The sequence below is a fragment of the Eurytemora carolleeae genome, unplaced genomic scaffold (assembly GCF_000591075.1).
Source record: "Eurytemora carolleeae unplaced genomic scaffold, Eaff_2.0 scaffold100, whole genome shotgun sequence".
Classification (NCBI taxonomy): Eukaryota; Metazoa; Arthropoda; class Copepoda; order Calanoida; family Temoridae; genus Eurytemora; species Eurytemora carolleeae.
In genome coordinates this window covers 68,314-87,130 of record NW_019396048.1, presented here as the reverse complement: position 1 = coordinate 87,130, position 18,817 = coordinate 68,314, and the positions used below count along the sequence as shown (strand labels likewise).

Sequence of the window (18,817 nt, the reverse complement as noted above, 5' to 3'; positions counted from 1 at the left end):
TAGAGGGGTTGATACAAATTTGTAAAACATATATTAATGTGTTATCTTTATTTGTCTCTTGAATAGTTTCAGATATTAAATTCTTATTAATTCCACTTAAAACCATTTGTTCTGAGCTGAAAACTTTAGAATGAGATATCCTTAATCCTGATCGCTTAATCTTGAGTATCCAATGTACACACTTTTGATTTTATTCTTAATCCTCTTTTTTTGTATATCCCTAATGTATAAAAGTTACGCTTGATAACAATTACAGAGACAATGCTATGTCAATTGAACTAATATCCGATTGAATTAAAGTCAGCTCTTCACAAGCCGGCTTTTAGAGCATTTGAGCAAATATAAATTTAATCATGTAAAAATGAACCTATTAAAAATATATTTTATCACATTTTAGGACTATCATCATATTAAACGAGTCTTAACAAACATTAATCCAAAACTTACATTTATTTAAGCGTTGTTTCGTTCAATTGATATGACACAATTACCCCAGAAAAAAACGGTTTTTGAAAAGTTTTCTAAAGTTTTCAGCTCAGGTATTTAAATATGAATGCATAAAATATTCTATTCCAAATATAAATATGTTAGAACTTTAGCTTTTAGTGTTATAAACACTCGACAGCTATTAGGCATCCTCGGAGAATAAATTTCATTTAATTGTTTAGAAGAATTCTAAAGAATTTTCTAGAGAATAGTTTTAGAGTAAAAATGTTTCACTTTCAGACATTAATGAAGTTCTATTTATCTGGATCAATTAGTTCATTTCAAACACGTCAATTAAGCTAGGTTTGGACAGTATTATACTGTTTTCAATCGTTTACTGGTAACGGTGGTTAAGTTCTTTAATGAGAGTTCTACTTTTATATTATGAATGATTTTAGAATGCCCAGTCCAAAAATAAGCTATGAAACTAGAATTGACCATGCATTTTTCTCAAATTTAAAATTCATTAACTTGTCAAATTTTACATTTGGCATTCAATATATGCAATATGCAAACTGAAAAAGTTGCGAAAAATAAAGGGGGTGAGGGAGGTTAGCTAACAATATCTTGTCCTACCTCCTCACATCTTCGTCTGATAATAATAATAACGATAATAATAATACTAATAGTAATAATAATAATGATAATAATAATAATAATTTAAAATTAAACTTTAGTATCTATTCTAATCGTTAATTGCAAATGTCGTTATCTTTAAATTTTTTTTTGTTTTTTAACTTTCTATTTCTAAAATAAGGGGAGACTTTACATAAGGAGACTGTTGTTGTAAATTTATCATTAATCATAAAAATCATAAAGAACGGCCATCATATTTCAAGACACATCCTGGGTTTTCTATCTTAAAAAGAGTTTAGTTTCAACAGGTTCATAAAAGAGAACTGAATCTTTTCAATCTTACTTTTCACTAGTTGCGATTTTTCTTTGAATATTAGATTTTTCCAGCTCTTTATTTTATTAGAGGGTCCCTTGAAATTACAATAACTGTCCTTTTAAATGTTCGTATTTATTTTATGTATTTTAGGAAGAGGTGGTTGGATTGCTGGCTGAAGCTATGATGACAAGACTGAACAAAACGAAAGGATTTCTTATTGATGGATTTCCAGCGGGATTAGAGCAGGTATAGGTTTAATAATATTAAATTTCCAGTAGGAGTAGAGCATTTAGGTTTAATAATATTGGATTTCCAGTAGGATTAGAGAAGGTAGATTTAATTATATTGGATTTCAAGTAGGAGTAGAGCAGGTAGGTTTAATTATATTGGATTTCCAGTAGGAGTAGAGCAGGTAGGTTTAATAATATTGGATTTCCAGTAGGAGTAGAGCAGGAAGGTTTAATCATATTGGATTTTAAGTAGTATTAGAGAAGGTAGATTTAATTATATTGGATTTCAAGTAGGAGTAGAGCAGGTAGGTTTAATTATATTGGATTTCCAGTAGGATTAGAGAAGGTAGATTTAATATTATTGCATTTCCAGTAGGAGTAGAGAAGAAAAGTTTAATATTATTGGATTTCTAGTAGGATTAGAGCAGGAAGGTTTAATAATATTGGATTTCTAGTAGGATTAGAGCAGGAAGGTTTAATAATATTGGATTTCTAGTAAGAGTAGAGCAGTTAGGTTAGACTTAATACTATTAGATTTTTAGTAGGTACAGAGCAGAAAAGTTTAATATTATTTGATTTATATTAGGAGTAGAGCAGGTTATATTAATATTATTGGATTTCCAGCAGGAGAGCAGGTAGGTTTAATAGTTATGGATTTCCAGTAGGAGTAGAGCAGGTGGGTTGAATATTTTTGGATTTCCAGTAGGTTTAGAGTAGGTAAGTTTAAGAATATTGGATTTCCAGTAGAAGGCGTTTTTCAGTCTTTTCAAATTGTTTGTTGATTTCTAGATTTTATTAACTAGGATATATCTAGTTTAATTTACTTAATAAATCATTATCTATATATATAAAGTTGTAATCTCTGATTGGTTGTCTGTTTGTTTGATTGTCCGATCATAACTCAGGAACCCCTGGACTGATTTGTCCCAAATTTTGATTCAGGAGCTCAGGAGAGCAACATGAACGTTCTTAGCGTTTTTAAGTTTTAATATTCTAAACGGCGTAAACGGCGGGAGTAACTTTGAGTAACCTGGGCAACGCTAGGTTCCCAAGCTAATTTATAAATATTCTTATTAAGGCGAAGATGTTTGAAGATAGAATCGGTTCTCCGACCAAAATTCTGGTATTTGAAGCTAATGAAGAAGTCCTCAAGTGTCGGCTAAAGGAACGCGGTAATTTTGACGACAAAGAGGAATCCATTTTGAAACGTATTCAGCTGTTTACAGAGAAGACAAAACCAGTTATTGATGCATACAGCAAGTCTCTAACCAAGGTAATTCCCAATAATTAAATTAATAAAAATTTCGTATTAAAAATTCTTCGAAAATTTAAACCAATAAATGACTAAACAGAGTTTTACTGGCATTTCCGATATGCTAAGGTACCCTTAAAAGCTTTGTCTGATCAAGAACTAAATAGATATGTTTTGCTTTTGAAAACTGTTTATTTTCATTCATAGGTTTTCTCATCTCTCTGCAAAAGTGGCTTGCGCATTATTTAGTTTTGAATCAATGGAAAAATTAACTGAATTAAACACAGAAAAACAACGTAATCTTCCAAATTATTAATCAGATTAAGGTTTAACGGGTACCGCTGTCAATCAGACATTCTCTCTTTGTTTAAAGGCTCACTTGAACATACGGTAACATTCCCTTGAACCAGGACAATTTACAAATAAATCTATTTTTCAGATAAACAGTGAGAGAAGTGTAGGAGATATATTTGCAGATGTTTGTAAAAATCTAGAATCTTAATGAAAACTAACGATTTTCATAAATAAAATGTAAGCAAAACATTTTTGTAAAATAAATATGTTAAAGTGAATCAATAAAATTATCATATTTTTTAAGTTAAATAATATATACTGATAAGCATTAGCTACAAGATTACTAACAAGTAAAGACGACGGCAGAGAATAATGAATATAAGGAAACAAACAGTATTAATTCCGTGCAGTCGTCACTGAAGTCTCATTATTTGTGGTTGACCCTGTATGTTGGATGTTTCAGCTGTTTAAACATCTTGCAAACATTTTATCGGATTTGACTTTAAAAGTTCAAAAGACATTAGGAAAAGGTCAAATTTATAAAAAAAAACTACTCTTAAGGTTGTTTGACCTCGGAGCTCCTCTAGTTTAAGATTTAAACCAAAATAGGAAAACAAACTTTTTGTTGTTTTAAGAACTCTTCAAAAATAGTATTTAAGATCGAAAATGTATGAAATTTTAATCATTTTAAATTTATTCGAATATAATGTGTCTTTTGACATGAACTATCTTTTAAGTTAAATAAAAGACAATGTTTAAGAAAAGTAAACAAGGTTCCCTAATGTCAAGTGTCTCTTATATTTTATTTATTAAAAACAACAAATATTGTTATTTTCGGGACCTATCACTTATTTGGGTAATTTCAGGGTAAACTAAACAGCCTATTCGCTCTTGATTGGTAATAGTCTTACTTTTCAAAGACAACTGTGGCCGGAGAAAAAGCTGATTTTTAGTTCAGAATTCGAGCGCAAAGGGACGGTCCCTCTCTATAGACACTAATTGATGTTTTTTTCAGTATGTTGTGAATCAAAATAAATTTCGAGTATAAAATTAAACTTTAGTATCTATTCTAATCGTTAATTGCAAATGTCGTTATCTTTAAATTTTTTTTTGTTTTTTAACTTTCTATTTCTAAAATAACACTATTTTATCGCATTCAAAATTGTATATTGCCTGTGTAAAAAGCTGAATTGAACGCGGCATGACAAATGAAAAGTTGTGCACATACGGGAACAAAATCTGCAAAATCTACGAACCAAAATACGAGAAATGATTAATTGATTATCGTAGAGACGTCGTCTTTGTATTCACATTTTACATGTTTTAATACGAAAAACGTAAATTTCTTGCTAACTCAAATATTTAAAAAGTTTTCATATTTTAGTACATAATAACGAACACATAATGACATTAAAATATAAAAAATTTAGATGTTATTGGGCTGCTGTTACTGAAAAAACATCAAATAGTGTCGAAAGAGAGGGACCGTTCCTTTGCGCTCGAATTCTGAACGAAAAATCGGCTTTTTTCCGGCCACAGTTGTCTTTGAAAAGTAAGACTATTACCAATCAACAGCGAATAGGCTGTTTAGTTTACCCTGAAATTACCAAATAAGTGATCGGTCCCTTTAAACATCCATTTCAGTAAAGATAGTGTTCAATATGTACAGTGATAACCAGAAAACTGTAGAATAAGAAGACGACATTAAAGCGATAATAAATAGTATTTGATGCGTTTAAAAAAACAAATAGTTTTTCTAATAAATTATAAAATCAGTTGTTTAGTCATTTGGGCCTTTTTACACCGCACACTTGTTATGTCTCATGTTCATTTAGAGTCATAAAAAGAGTCTGAAAGTGTTCTGGTTATCATTGTAGTATGCATCTATACTTTTTAAAATGTTCAGCTATATCATCCAACCATGGAAAAAACAAAGTTAATTTTTTCATAACCTTTTTTCAACTGCTTAACACCCAAAAGAAAAAAAGGTTCAGTATTAATATTTAGCCTTCTTGAACTGTTCAGCTAAACGCCACATGGGAAATGTAAAGTTCAATATATATATATATATATATCTATCCTTCATTGACATAAATATAAAGTTCAGCTAAACACCCCATGGGAAATAATGTTCAATATTTCAATTTATCCTTTTTGAACTGTTCAGCTAAACACTCCATAGGAAATATAAAGTTCAATATATACACATTTATCCTTATTGAACTGTTCAGCTAAACACTCCATAGGAAATATAAAGTTCAATATATACACATTTATCCTTATTGAACTGTTCANACATAATATTTACCAAACGGAAATATAAAGTTTAATATATACACATTTATCCTTATTGAACTGTTCAGTGAAACACCACTGCACATGGGACTGGGAGTGATACTGTTTAATATGAACATTCATCCAGACTGTTGAGCTAAACACCCATCAGATCATAAAGTTTAATGTTTATATTTATCCATCTTGAACTCGTCAGCAAAGTATTCCTTGAGAAAGATACTACTATTGGTCGGACTGAGACAGGTGAACCTGAGATCCTTCAGATTGATAGAGTTAAACGGCTCGACTGTGTTGGTAGGCTTACCTGGAATTCAAGATTAATCTTTATATGTACCATACAGTGTAACCAGCTTACAAGACGACATTATACCAATACTTACTTTCATGTTGTTTCAAAGCAAAAGGTTTTGCGAGACACTAATTTGTGAATATGCGTCTTTTTACACTGCACAATTGTCATCTAAAGACTGTATTGAAGGCACTTAATTGAAAGATCACATTAAATAATGCTGACAGTCCCTGTGAACAACTAAATTAAGTAATTTTGACCTGAGGCAGTATTGTTGTCGTCTTTACTTCTAAAGTAATTATCTACTGTCTCCTCCGAATGGTTATGTCTAAATAAATGATGATCAGCTGACTCAGTTTTGTTTAGCAAAGTAAATATAAAATACTCAAAACCTCAAAAAGTGTTCCTAATAAAACTTTAAAGAGCTTTTTTCCACAAATATTATTTTTTAGAAACAACTCTTTTATTTGTCAACCTTCTTTGTTACAAATAAAAACACCCCCTTGCGCAGATTCACTTAGGATGCATTAATAAGGATGCAATTAATTTGTGACCTACATATAAACATACATATATATACATATACACATACACATACATACATACACCCTTACATACATCGTAGCTTTATTTATTATGATCTACAATTATGTATAGAAAACTGCATTGCCTACTACAAGACATGCTATAGAAATTTTACTAAACGAACGATTTTTTGAACGAACTTTTTAAAAAACGATAGTTTTTCGATTAAAAGAACGATTTTTAACAAACTTTGAAAAAAAGATAGTTTTTTTACCGAAAAAACGATTTTTTTGAACGAACGAAATTACTGACCGAACGATTTTACTAAGCAAACTATTTTACTGAATCATCGTTCAGTGAAAAAATGAACGAAATATAGAAAATGAAAGAAATCATTTTTTTTAATATAAAAAGGGACGAAATGATGAACGAAAGAAATGAAAAGAAACGAACGCGCCTATCTCTATTCACCTTGAAGTATAAGCACATTAACCTGATAAGATGACATGTTGTAGATTTGTCTGTAAATGTTTCTATAACATCCAAATTAATTCGCAGCAAGCTGGCTAAACATATATATATTTATATTTACTAGTGTTTTTTTAGTTTGAATCCTAAATATATGAACCTATAGAGTCTAGACCCTTCCCGGTTGGGCTATTTTTGTCTGAAATAGGAGGGTGAGGGTTGGGAAGGGGGGGGGTCCTAAACCACCATTTGAAATTTTATATATTTGTTAGATTAATGAATATTTAATATATAATTTGATATGTTAAATGTCTACGAGATTAGTTTCCAAATATGTTTGGTTTCTTTTAATTTTTCTGCTTGGTAATTTGCCGGTGTATTTTTATTTTATCAAGAAAATTATACAAGTTTTATTTTTGTTTCAAGAAATTAAAATTGAGAGGAATGACTACGTGGTAGGCCATTTTATCAATACAAAGAAGACTACTTTTTTCTGTTAGTTTCGATTGTAAAAAACTTTTTTTCTAACTAAAAGTTTACAAATTATCTAAGAGAATCTTTTTTAATTGACATGTTTCTGTGTATATATAGTGTTTAACAGTTTGATACTAATCAAAATTGAAAGCGAAAGTCGTCTCCAATTTATTAACATAATCGCCTACCCCTGTAGAAAAATATGAATTTATTGAATAAGTTTTAGATGAAAATATATTATCCTATGAACTCCTTGGTCAGCTCTACTGTTTTTGTATCCAAAATACTGAATCCTGCAGACAGTGAAGAATTGCTAATATAATAATTAGTATATAAATTATTTACATTTAAAATTTCTATTTAACAAATACTCTAAATTCTAATATTTTCACCATTGAATTTGATATCTATTATAATATACAGTGATAACCAGAAAACTGTAGAATAGGAAGACGACATTTTAGCAATACTGAAGTGCATTTAATATTGTTACAAAGCAAATAGCTTTACTAGTAAGTTGATTAAATGTCGTCTCCCTATTCAACAGTTTTAAGTGTCTTACTGTACTTATTTTCGAACAAATTTTTCAAATGAAGACAAACGGTTTTGCTGAACGAACGATTTTTTACTGAATGATCGTTCAATGAGAAAACAACAGTATAGATGGAAAATGAACGATTATTTTAAAAACGAACGATATTTTTTCTTGAACAATTAAAAACGAACGAATGAACGATAGAAATGAAAATAAAAGTAAACCAAGCCCATCTCTAGACTAGAAAGTGTTCAAAAGGCATTTTGAATGGTTAAGGTCACATTTTGTTAAAAAAGGTAATTAAAGACTAACCATAAACTTACTAGACCCCCCCCCCTCTCAAAAAATTTATTTCGTTTTAATTTCAATCATGAAAATTTTTAATTCTTCTCTCCTGCAGACCCCAAGTGCCTGTTTATCAGATTCAGCTTCTTGTGGGCATCCGTGAGAAGTAAAACTCTAAAATATCACTAGGATAAAACAGGATTCATTACTGGATTCAGAACACCAGATAAACGATGATTTGATATTTAATAATACTATAATAATAATGATAATATCCTTGCTTGCCTTGTGTTATCTAGATAAAAATCTACTCCTGTTTCCTCCACTACTCTAGCCCGTCTTTCAGTCTCCTCTATGATCTATTACAAAAATTAGTCTTTTCTCAAAGAAAATTAGAGTTTTGCCACAATCTCAAAATTTGTAATCCCTATATTATTGCAATCTTATTTTTGAGAAGGATTAGATCGAATTATTAGAAAATCAGAGCTCGTGGCAAGAACTCAGTTTGTTTCACTCAAATTTATCGGTTTAATAATGTCAACCTTCAATTTTGTTTTTGACGTTGTTATTTCCTGAAACAAGTAAGAATGCGTTCATTTTAGATTTTAAATTTTGATTTTGAAGAAAGGTTAATGTAACGAGCACATTTTCATTATAGTATCTTAGAAAGTCAACGATCCATGAATCCTAAATAAAAAGTCTACAAACTTTCATGAAAGTTTTGCTTGCAATTCTTCAATTAAATTCAAATATCTTATCGTTCTTTCTCCTTAGCTGAAAAATAAGATTTCCAAGAAAATATCTTGTGGGAAACCTTTAAAAAAAAGGAAAAAGAGTTCCTCTATGAAAACGTCTAGTTGTAAATATAAAGACATATTGCAAGTGTAGTTTCAAGTGGTCCTCCTTGCAAAGATATGCATGGTCCGATTAAGGATGAATTATCAATCTTTATAATTCTGGAAAACTGTTAATTTTCAATAATGGTTTCTTTACAAAAGTGACTTGCGAATTTCTCTTGAAGGAAAACATCTTAGAATTATATTAATCAAACAAATTAAAAACTGGAAAAATAACAATATCCTCTACTTTATTCAAAATAAAAAGGTTTCTTAAAGGTACCGTTGTGAATCGGGCATTGCCACGTTTACATAGAGGGTCACTTGAAATTACGCTTACAGTCCCTTTAATTCACCTCAAATTCAGAATCTAGATCTTCTTGATCAACTGGAACAGCGTCTTCTAAACTAAAATTAACTATTTATAAAACTATTGGATCAATATTTTAATCAGTGTTATACATCTTTATTAATTTAATTACACAATATATTTGCTAGGTGTTGAGTGAAAGGTGTCGATTTGTGTACAAAAACTTATATATTACCACTGTTATTATCTAAAGGAATTGAGTCTTTGCAACAAACTAAAACTTTCCAATCCCTATATCTATCGAACCTGATGGTGTAAATCTTAAAGTTTTCAAACTTAGATTACAAGCTCTAGCAGAATTAATAGTTTGAAATATCAAAGGTCTACGACATTGAATGGCAAAGATATAGATGTTAGAAAATCAGAGTTTGTGGCAAAGACTCAATTCCTTTCAAAGTTTTAAAATTTAAAAAAGAATCCAGGTTGATTGTTTCAGAACTATTAAGATTGCTACCCCTAACCATGCCAACGCTATTTTAAACTATACTAGCTGAAGTTGCCCGTGGAATTTCAAAGATATCAAAAAAAAAATTACTCCTTGGTTAACGCACGGGATTCCTTAAAAAATGTCAGTCAATTTGGTTTCGCCATTTGGACAGCTAAAGCTAACCTATATATATATATATATATATATGAGAAAAGAGCTTTATTATATAGAAGACTAGCTGAAGATTTTTTTAGCCCATGTTAACCCCGGGGTATACCCCTGGGTTTCCTATACAAATTCAGCTAATTAGGTTCAGCCGTTGGACCCGCTATAGCTGACATATAAATATATATACATGAGCGAAGATCTTTGTTAGAAAGATTCTACCTAAGAGTCCTAGTTCTCCTGTTTGTTCCTGGTTCGCAATCCTTTAATTATAATAATAATTATATTATTTTAAAATTATTCCGATTAAGTTACAGATTGAGTTATAGGTTGAGTTGGAGATAGAGTCACAGATGTGTTACAGATTAAGTTAAAGATTCAGTTACAGATTAAGTTACATATTTTGTCAGACATTTAGTTATAGAATGAGTTACAGATGGAGTTAAAGATTAAGTAACAGAATGAGTTACATATTGAGATATGTATTGAGTTACAGATTGATATATACTTGATATATTAAACTACATATTTTTTTAAGATTGAGTTATAGAATGAGTTACAGATGGAGTTACAAATTAAGTAAGACCGAATGAGTTACAGATTGAGATATATGTTGAGTTACATATTTTTTTAAAGATTGAGTTATAGATTTAGTTATATATTGAGTTTAATATTTTGTCAAAGATTGAGTTATTTAATAAATTTAAGATTGTGTTTTAGATTACAAATTGATTTATGAATTGAGTCATATTATCATATATTGAGTTTCATATTTGTTAAAAATCTATTTACAGATTAAGTAATAGAATGAGTTGCAGATTTAGTTATAGATTTAGTTACAGATTAAGAAAAAGAATCAGTTACAGAATTGGTTACAGATTAAGTATAAGCGAGCTATAGGCTTAGTTGCAAATTAATATATGGATAAAGTTAAAGTTATTTTTGCGTAATTATGACTTTTACAATCTGTAACTAAATCTTAACCCGAACTGTAACTAAATATGTAGATCAAACTGTATCTTAATTAGCAATAATTCTGTAACTAAATCTGTAACATAATATTTACCAAACTCTGCAACCTAATCTGTAACTAAGTCTCTAACTCAGGTTTTTTTTTAATCCAATAAAGGCTGGGGGGTCTGAATCTATGTAAAGCCCCTTAGAAAAAGGTCTTAGAGAATAGGTATTGGGTTGAAATGCATGTTCATGGCCCAATTTTCAAGGCCAGCTCAAAGAAAGAAAATTAGACCGATATCTTTAATAGTGTGGGTGCTATGGAGGGTTGAAAAAAATGCCTAAAAAGGGGTAAAAAGAATGAGAAAAAAATATTTGTTTGTTTTATACAAATGTCAAAGTGTGACACATGTTTCTACATGCATTTTTCAAGGGCTTTTCAAAATTATAGTTTTTAGATCTGTAGCTTCTAGATTTTTTTTTCACAGACCGGACTTTTCTCCGCCCTGTACCCTACCCTGTAAATTTTAAAAGAATATTACTTTTCATTAAAAGACACAAAATTTCACGGTAATAGTGTTAAAATGAGAGTTCTAGGACAAAAAAAATACATGGGGGCACCAAACGCCCCCCCCCCTCCGCCTTTTTAGGGTTAACCTTCATTTCTTCATTGATATATTTCCTCATACTTGCAGCATCAGCTCCTTGTATTACCCAGATCAACTGCAACAAACAAACAAATTTTCATTCTTTCATAAAAAGCTGAGATTTGGACTTGAAACAATTTTCATTGAATCCCATTAATGTAAAAACTTATTTGTAAAGGTCCATGTCTATTATACACATATCAACTGCAGTTGATTACAAAAAAGCAAACAAAATCATAAAAAGATTCTAATTAAGTTCTTTACAGCCTATCCAGTTCCAATCCTTTTTAATTACTTGTTGAAGAAAAATGAATGCAAACAAAAAAAATATTTACTAAGTTGTTCCAATGAAACACATTAAAGAGCTAAAAAATAAAAAGTGACAGTTAATATTTCGGAAAATTTTTATTTTATACGATCTGAAGGTTTATTTTGAAAATTTTCATTCCTAAAATTAATTAATCAAAAAAGTATTCATTAGAAAACAAAATAAAGAAACATAATGAAATATCAACTACATATATTTTTTTTAAAAAAAGTTGTAAAATCTAAATGATTACTTTAAATTTAATTGAATTATTTACAATCTGAGTGAATTTTCTTGGGTGAAATACGTTTCTAACCATTTTCTCTTTATGCACAAACGCAACAGATAAAAGTAGGATTACTAGCGATCAATATCGAATTCGATTCGATATTAGGTCTATACCCCCTTCAATTTTTAGCAAAACACCCTTTATATCCTACTGAATTTGATCAGCTATCGTTGAAACAAAATTTGAATGAGAATATTTCGGTTCTTTTTAACAAGGCCCTGTTTACTGGGTGTCTCTAAAGTGTATTTTAACTTGAAGTTTTATCAGTCCCCAGGATTGAGTATATAGCTTAAAAAATACATATTAAGAATTCTTCCAAATTTATATTTTGTTGAATATTGAAAAATTCCTCATTTTCTTCTCTCTATCGGATTTTTCTTTTCTATTTTTATGATCAAAGTTAAAATATACATGAGCTCTGCCACCTTACCTCCCTTACTAGTATACATCTATAATTAGGTTTTCAAATATCTTATAGTTTCGGAAAATAACTTTTTTGCAAAATGTAAAGCCGTAATTTTACTAGTAAACCTATCCAGAGATCTATAAATATAATAATGTATTAATTTTATAAATCGAGTCAATTTTGTAGCGTCGCAAACAAGCGGAATTTGGTTTTACTTTACTAACTTACTTCTTCTTTCTTGTAGCCTGGCCTAGACATGTATCTTATAAATCTTGTTTCAAGCTTTAGTTTAAATGGATTTAGCGGATTTTTCTATGAAAACATTCCCACTTTGGATAACTGTGTTCCCGATTTACACGACATTCTTTTCTTTAATTAGAATTGAGGATCAATAAAATATTTGGTTTCCAGTTTTCTTCATTTCTGAATTTTACTTTTCAGGTAGGTTTAGTTTTGATTTAGGTTTAGTTCAGGTTTAGTTGAGGTTTATAGTTTATGTTTTAGTTCAGGTTTAGTTTTTGTTTAGGTTTAGTTCAGGTTTAGTTGAGGTTTATAGTTTATGTTTTAGTTCAGGTTAAGTTTTGATAAAGTTTTAGTTCAGGTTTAGTTGAGGTTTAGGTTTAGTTCAGGTTTAGTTGAGGTTTAGGTTTAGTTCAGGTTTAGTTCAGGTTTATAGGTTATGTTTTAGTTCAGATTTAGTTTTTGTTTAGTTTTAGTTCAGTTATGTTCAGGTTTAGGTTCAGTTCAAGTTTAGTTCAGGTTTATTTCAGGTTTAGTGTTTGTTTAGGTTTAGGTTTAATTCGGGTTTAGTTAAGGTTTAGATTAGGGTTAGTTTAGGTTTAGTTCAGATTTAGTTCAGGTTTAGTTAGGGTTTAGTTCAGGTTTAGGTTTAGTAATCTATATCTTACCTGCTGATCTCTATAGAAGAGAAAAACCGGTTTGCAACTGCGTTTGAATATATTCAACTGATAAAATATATATAAATATAAATAATTGTTTAATATTCGGTGATGGTTATGGACCAAACCTCTGTAGAGTAAAAAAGTAGATTTTCGTTCCACATATCTTGAAAATATATTTCGGTCTGGGTTGACCATCGTCAGTTTATGAGATTGTTTCTGTTTGTTGAGATTAAAAACAAATAATAATAATAAATAATTGTGTTCGCACAATAATTCTCTTAAAGCTTTACGATTTCTTTAAACCCCAATACAGGGCTAAATAAAAAAATCTAACAAAGATTAAATTGAACAGAAAATTCCTGCTATTCTTTAAAAATTAAATTTTTCCATTTATGTAAAACATAAACATGCAAAAAAACTATGATAATTTAACACGTATGCAAAATCAGTAACCAATAAATAAAGGTTTCTGATTAAAAATTTATTTTTCAAATTTTTAGAAAAATTAACTATGCACTTTTATGAAATAAATCATTCAGATATATATTTCCTAAAAGCTAAAATTGAATACAATTTTTTTGCGAATTCATTTCTGATTATAATTGATGTTACTCTCTGAAAGGGTTTTTAGTGAATTTAATTTTATCAAAAAGATCTGGATTTGAACGGGAGTAAATTTGAACGGGAGGTGAGGGGAAGGTGGCCAAACATTTGAATCAATTTGTTTTTAGATCAACGCTGTTGGGATTTCAAATATTAATTCTTTAGGCTTCTTCGATTTAAACTTAGAATTGTTGCTTTTAATTGTTTTAAGAGTGATTTTGAAAAATCAAAATTTTGGCACTTTTTATCAATTCTAAGCATCCATAAACCTTCCCTAGGATCATTTGACGTTACATGAGGTCCCACGCAAATTTGAATCCGATCTGTTTAGCAAAGCATATATGTAAGAGATGTTAGTTATTAAAATTTAATATTTAACCATAAATAGTGGGAATGCGTTAATTGTCCAGGTTTTTTGCCGTTTTGCTTTAAACAAATTTTAAATGGTTTACTTCTAAACATTAACAATAAAACGTTTTTGTTTAAAATAAAACATAGCACGCACCTCTGGCCCTTTAGATAAAGTAAATCCAACCTAAAGTCTGACAGCGTCAACCTTGTTGCACCACGGCTAGTCCTATTGAGTTTCTGCTTTATTTACCCAATGTCCGGGCGATACAGTACAAACTGGGACTGGAAAGGTTGACCCGGCTCGGAACTTTAAATGTACTACGGCTGTCCGTGATAGTATTACCTGCGGTATATCGTCACAGCAAGCGGTTGTATGATTAAACTCTCTTCCAAGTTTGACCTGGAAAATATAAAATCAAAGGAATTTTTTTTGCCACAAACTCAAATATTCTGATCCCAATATCTTTGCAACCTGATTATGCAAACCTTTGATATTCCAAACTTAGATTAATTTATCTAGACTTATTAATAGTTTGAAATAACTAAGGTCTATATACAACATCGGGTTACACAGATATAGTGATTAGAAAATCAGAGTTTGTGGCAAAAACTCAATTCCTTTACAATGAATTTTAGAGGAACAAATATGTTTCTTTTTTGAAAAGGACACTTTTTTCAAAACTTGGTAAAAAATAAAATATGGCGTTTAAAGAATATTTGTAATTTGAATCCAAACTGGATCCTATTTCATTTTATATGAACACTCCCTTGAAAATAAACGTCAAGAGAAGCTACACTTTAGATCTTTGACCTGTAATTTATATTATTAAAATATTAAATCTATCTATCTATCTATCTATCTATCTATCTATCTATCTATCTATCTATCTATCTATCTATCTAAAGATAGGTGGATTTATACAATATCTTGTTAATATCAAATTAACACTGCAGAACCAACACAATAAAAGTTATTATAAATTGTTATACATCATACAAATGTTTAATTTCTAACAAAACAGAGCATAGTAGTAAACTTATATTTGTATAATAGAAATAAATGTTCTTAATTATATTTAATTTCTTTAGATCTATGCTATAAAGAGACACAATTATTAGTTTAAAATTGAAAAAAATCACATCTTCTAATTTTCTAGAAGTAGTAATGATAGCGCTGCCTGAAAATATTCTCAGTTCTGAATGATTGAATTAGTGGGTTAATAAAGATACTGAAAAGTACCTGACATTGAACTCTAATCTTTTTAATAACAGAAGACATAGCTAGACAGGGTCCAGACCATTTGTTGTACACATCTATTATTATTAATCCATCCTGAAAAATACATGTGCATCTTATTTGAAGATCTTTAAATTCATTAATCCCCTTTATGAGTTTATTGTGTTCTTTATAATTCTTACTCACATGGTGAATTCTATTATTAACATGCCATACAAGTAATCATTGTGCACCTTAAGTTAAATTAGCTGTACATTATAGCAGGTGTGCTCTCAAGCTTTGATTGGTTCCTGGATTTACTTAAAAAAATTTAGAATATTTCTAAATTACTTTTTTTCAAAAGAAATAAAATTAAATTAAAATTAATTTTTTAATTCACATTTCTGCTTTGAAATTTTGGTCCAAAAACTTTAAAATACTACAAACTAAAATAATAGTTTTAGAAACAGTTATTAGGTTTTAAAAATAAGAAATTGAAAAAAAAGAATCACAAAATAAAAACAAACTTCACTTTATTTCAACTGTGTGCCAGAAGGCCAGGCTGGCATGCATAGAGAATAGAATATATATTAGAGGGGAATTTACTCGAAAAAAGTGTAAAACGGCCATTTTGTTGTACTGTTTCCATACTGCAGGTGTACTTCACATATTTGCGCTATATAACCTTTTGGGCCCTGAAACATCATTTTATAGAAAGTTTTCTTGAAAATTTTTTGATTTTCGCTAAATCAATTCTCTTATAGCCTGTCATGCACATGTGGATAAAAATCAATCTAATATTTTTTTTCATTAACCCTATTCCCGCTGGGGGGGGGTCAATTTGACCCCCCCTTGTAGTTTTTTTTACATAACTCAAAAAGTACTGGTCTGAGGCTGTTGAAATTTTCTGACTTTTCTTACATACCCAAAGCCCTCCCTTTAGGCCTAAAACCGGGCTTTAATACTAACTGCCTGAGTCCTCAGGCACACTGCCTGAATGACTGCTTTTGCCTATAGCAAACTAAATCTTTGTTTTGACCCACTTTCACTTGTCAGATTTTGATAAAATTTAGCTTTTTGGAAAGCCTATGACATAAGGAAACGGATTGCACAAGTTTTGCGAAAAAAAAATTGCAAATTTTTTGCAAACAACCTGTCAAAGGAAATTTGCACATTTTTAGTTTTTCTTGATTAAAAATCAGGTTATTTAAAATTTTGCAAAAATTTTTGCATATTTGAAATGGCATGGTCAAGGGCTTTTCAAAAATGTATAATTTGTCATTTTTTGGACAAATTTTTTTTTGCAAACATTTTTACTATAAAACTGGATTTTGCGATAAAAAATTCAATTTTCGCAAATTTGCAAATTTTTTTGCAGATTCTAAAAGTAGAGCACAAGAGCTTTCTAATGATGTATCATTTGTCATATTTGGACATAAAACATGGGATTTAGAGGGGGGGGGGTCAAATTGACCCCCCCCCAGCGTATCCTGGTTTTCAAGTACCCCAGCGGGGATAGGGTTAAAAAACATTCTTATCATTGAAGCCTGCAGGTAATCAAAGAGGGAAACCCAATATTTTAGAAATATTCAAGATATCAACATATGATCCAACTTTTTTTTCACCAAAATTGAGGATGGTCATAAACTTAATATTTTAATTCATTTTATACAGTTGGACCCATAAAACTCAGGAAGAGAAGGTCGAAATTTAAATATTATGTTTTTATTCACCTAATTCATTTTATAAAGTTTATTTAACAGCTTTAAAAAATTCGAAATTGATATAAAGAAGGGGTACACTTTGAACTCCCTTTCAGGCTGAAAGGGACTGAAAAAATTCATACCGAGGGATTGTCTTCATTCCCCTCTAATATATATTATATTCTCTATGCTAGCATGGTATTCTCAAGTGTAATAATCCCTTTAAATAATTACCTTCTTAATTGTAATTATCCCTTTAAATAATTACCTTCTGAAGTGTAATAGTCCCTTGAAATAATTACCTTCTTAATTGTAATAATCCCTTTAAATAATTACCTTCTTAAGTGTAATAATCCCTTTAAATAATTACCTTCTTAAGTATAATCCCTTTAAATAATTACCTTCTTAAGTGTATTAAACCACTCCTCTTCATTTGTAGGGGGAGCTAATCCCAAAGCTGCTCTTTTTTTAACCATATCTAATAGAGTTTGAAAACATAACAACATTTTTGCTTTAGACGTATTTTTTGCTGCCATTTTTGCTGGACGTTTCCGCAACAACAACTTTTTTACTACATTACTCATACTAATTTTTCCTACTTTATTATATCTCATTTTTGCCTTATGTCACCTTTTCTTTATCATTTTAGCAACAGGTGTCGGCAGTTATATCAATACAATAAAGACGACTTTCTATTAATAATGCTTCGATTCCGAACAAGCAAATTTTCAAATTACAAGTAAACAAAGAGAAGCTGTAAATTGACAACTTCTCTTAGTTTAAATGTTTCTATTCTGTTGTTATAAAGCTTAATAGAAATTAAAAATAAAATAGAAAGTCGTCTTCATTGTATTGATATATTGTATATGCCATTTTTTATATAGATGATTTTGCTATATGAACATTTTTGCTATTCTTAATTAATTTTGTTATTTAACTTCTACCTTGCTTCTTTTGTGATATAATGTGATTTTTTCATGTAGAAAAGTTAAAGTGTAAAAACGTCTCAGAGAAAAGGACGTATAGCGATAATTGTTAGAAAGAAAGAAAGAAAGAAAGAAAGAAAGAAAGAAAGAAAGAAAGATGAACGAAAGATGAACGAAATAACAAAATTTGTAAGAAAGAAACAAAGAAAAAAGAAAAAAGCAGGAATTAAAAAATCTAAGAAAGAAAAACAGATTGGCAAAAGATAGAGAAAAAAATGAAAGAAAGTAAAAAAAAAGAAATGGAAGAAAGAGAAAGAGTTAACGGAAGAAAAAGAGCATTGTAAATTTGTTTGTGGACTCTGGTAAAGATGCGTTCTGCATAGAAAATAAATTTTAAAAAATGTATAATTATTCCAAGAACTATAAAAATATGTTTAATTATTCCAAGAACTATAAAAATATGTATAATTATTCCAAGAACTAAAAAAATATGTTTAATTATTCCAAGAACTATAAAAATATGTTTAATTATTCCAAGAACTATAAAAATATGTTTAATTATTCCAAGAACTATAAAAATATGTTTAATTATTCCAAGAACTATAAAAATATGTTTAATTATTCCAAGAACTATAAAAATATGTTTAACTATTCCAAGAACTATAAAAATGCTGCCACTGGTTGAAAGTG

At 29.5% G+C, this 18,817-nt stretch overlaps 2 protein-coding genes and 1 long non-coding RNA gene across 3 annotated transcripts in view; 1 reads left to right on the top strand and 2 right to left on the bottom strand.

The window, feature by feature from the left end:
- Nucleotides 1-3,452, top strand: part of LOC111703611 (adenylate kinase isoenzyme 1) — a gene marked incomplete in the record, with an annotated part of 10,897 nt that extends 7,445 nt beyond the window's left edge. Inside the window, 3 exon segments of the mRNA XM_023475599.1 lie at nt 1,529-1,624; nt 2,687-2,881; nt 3,300-3,452. Coding sequence (XP_023331367.1) covers nt 1,529-1,624; nt 2,687-2,881; nt 3,300-3,362 — 354 coding nt within the window.
- A 2,021-nt stretch (nt 3,453-5,473) lies between these two features.
- Nucleotides 5,474-6,997, bottom strand: LOC111703593 (uncharacterized). The gene is made up of 3 exons (XR_002765636.1): nt 6,757-6,997; nt 5,999-6,066; nt 5,474-5,753 (listed from the first exon to the last, which is right to left on the bottom strand). It is a non-coding gene; the product is annotated as an uncharacterized LOC111703593 (long non-coding RNA).
- A 1,123-nt stretch (nt 6,998-8,120) lies between these two features.
- Nucleotides 8,121-17,771, bottom strand: LOC111703435 (thioredoxin domain-containing protein 3 homolog). Its single transcript, XM_023475376.1, has 9 exons — nt 17,603-17,771; nt 15,523-15,615; nt 14,626-14,682; nt 13,335-13,391; nt 11,435-11,500; nt 10,046-10,086; nt 9,218-9,269; nt 8,311-8,384; nt 8,121-8,199 (listed from the first exon to the last, which is right to left on the bottom strand). Exons 1-9 carry the CDS (start codon nt 17,735-17,737, stop codon nt 8,121-8,123), a joined length of 654 nt encoding a protein of 217 aa, XP_023331144.1. The 5' UTR covers nt 17,738-17,771.
- Between the last annotated feature and the right edge of the window lie 1,046 nt (nt 17,772-18,817).

Bases quoted from the DNA above. Each gene is read 5' to 3' on its own strand.
- LOC111703435 (XM_023475376.1), bottom strand. From the start codon at position 17,737: ATGGCAGCAAAAAATACGTCTAAAGCAAAAATGTTGTTATGTTTTCAA. The intron at 14,683-15,522 runs GTACTTTTCAGT...TATATTTTCCAG, and splicing joins AGATTAGAGTTCAATGTCAG to GTCAAACTTGGAAGAGAGTT. The intron at 9,270-10,045 runs GTAGAATCTTTC...AGTTAATTTTAG, and splicing joins AGGAGAACTAGGACTCTTAG to TTTAGAAGACGCTGTTCCAG.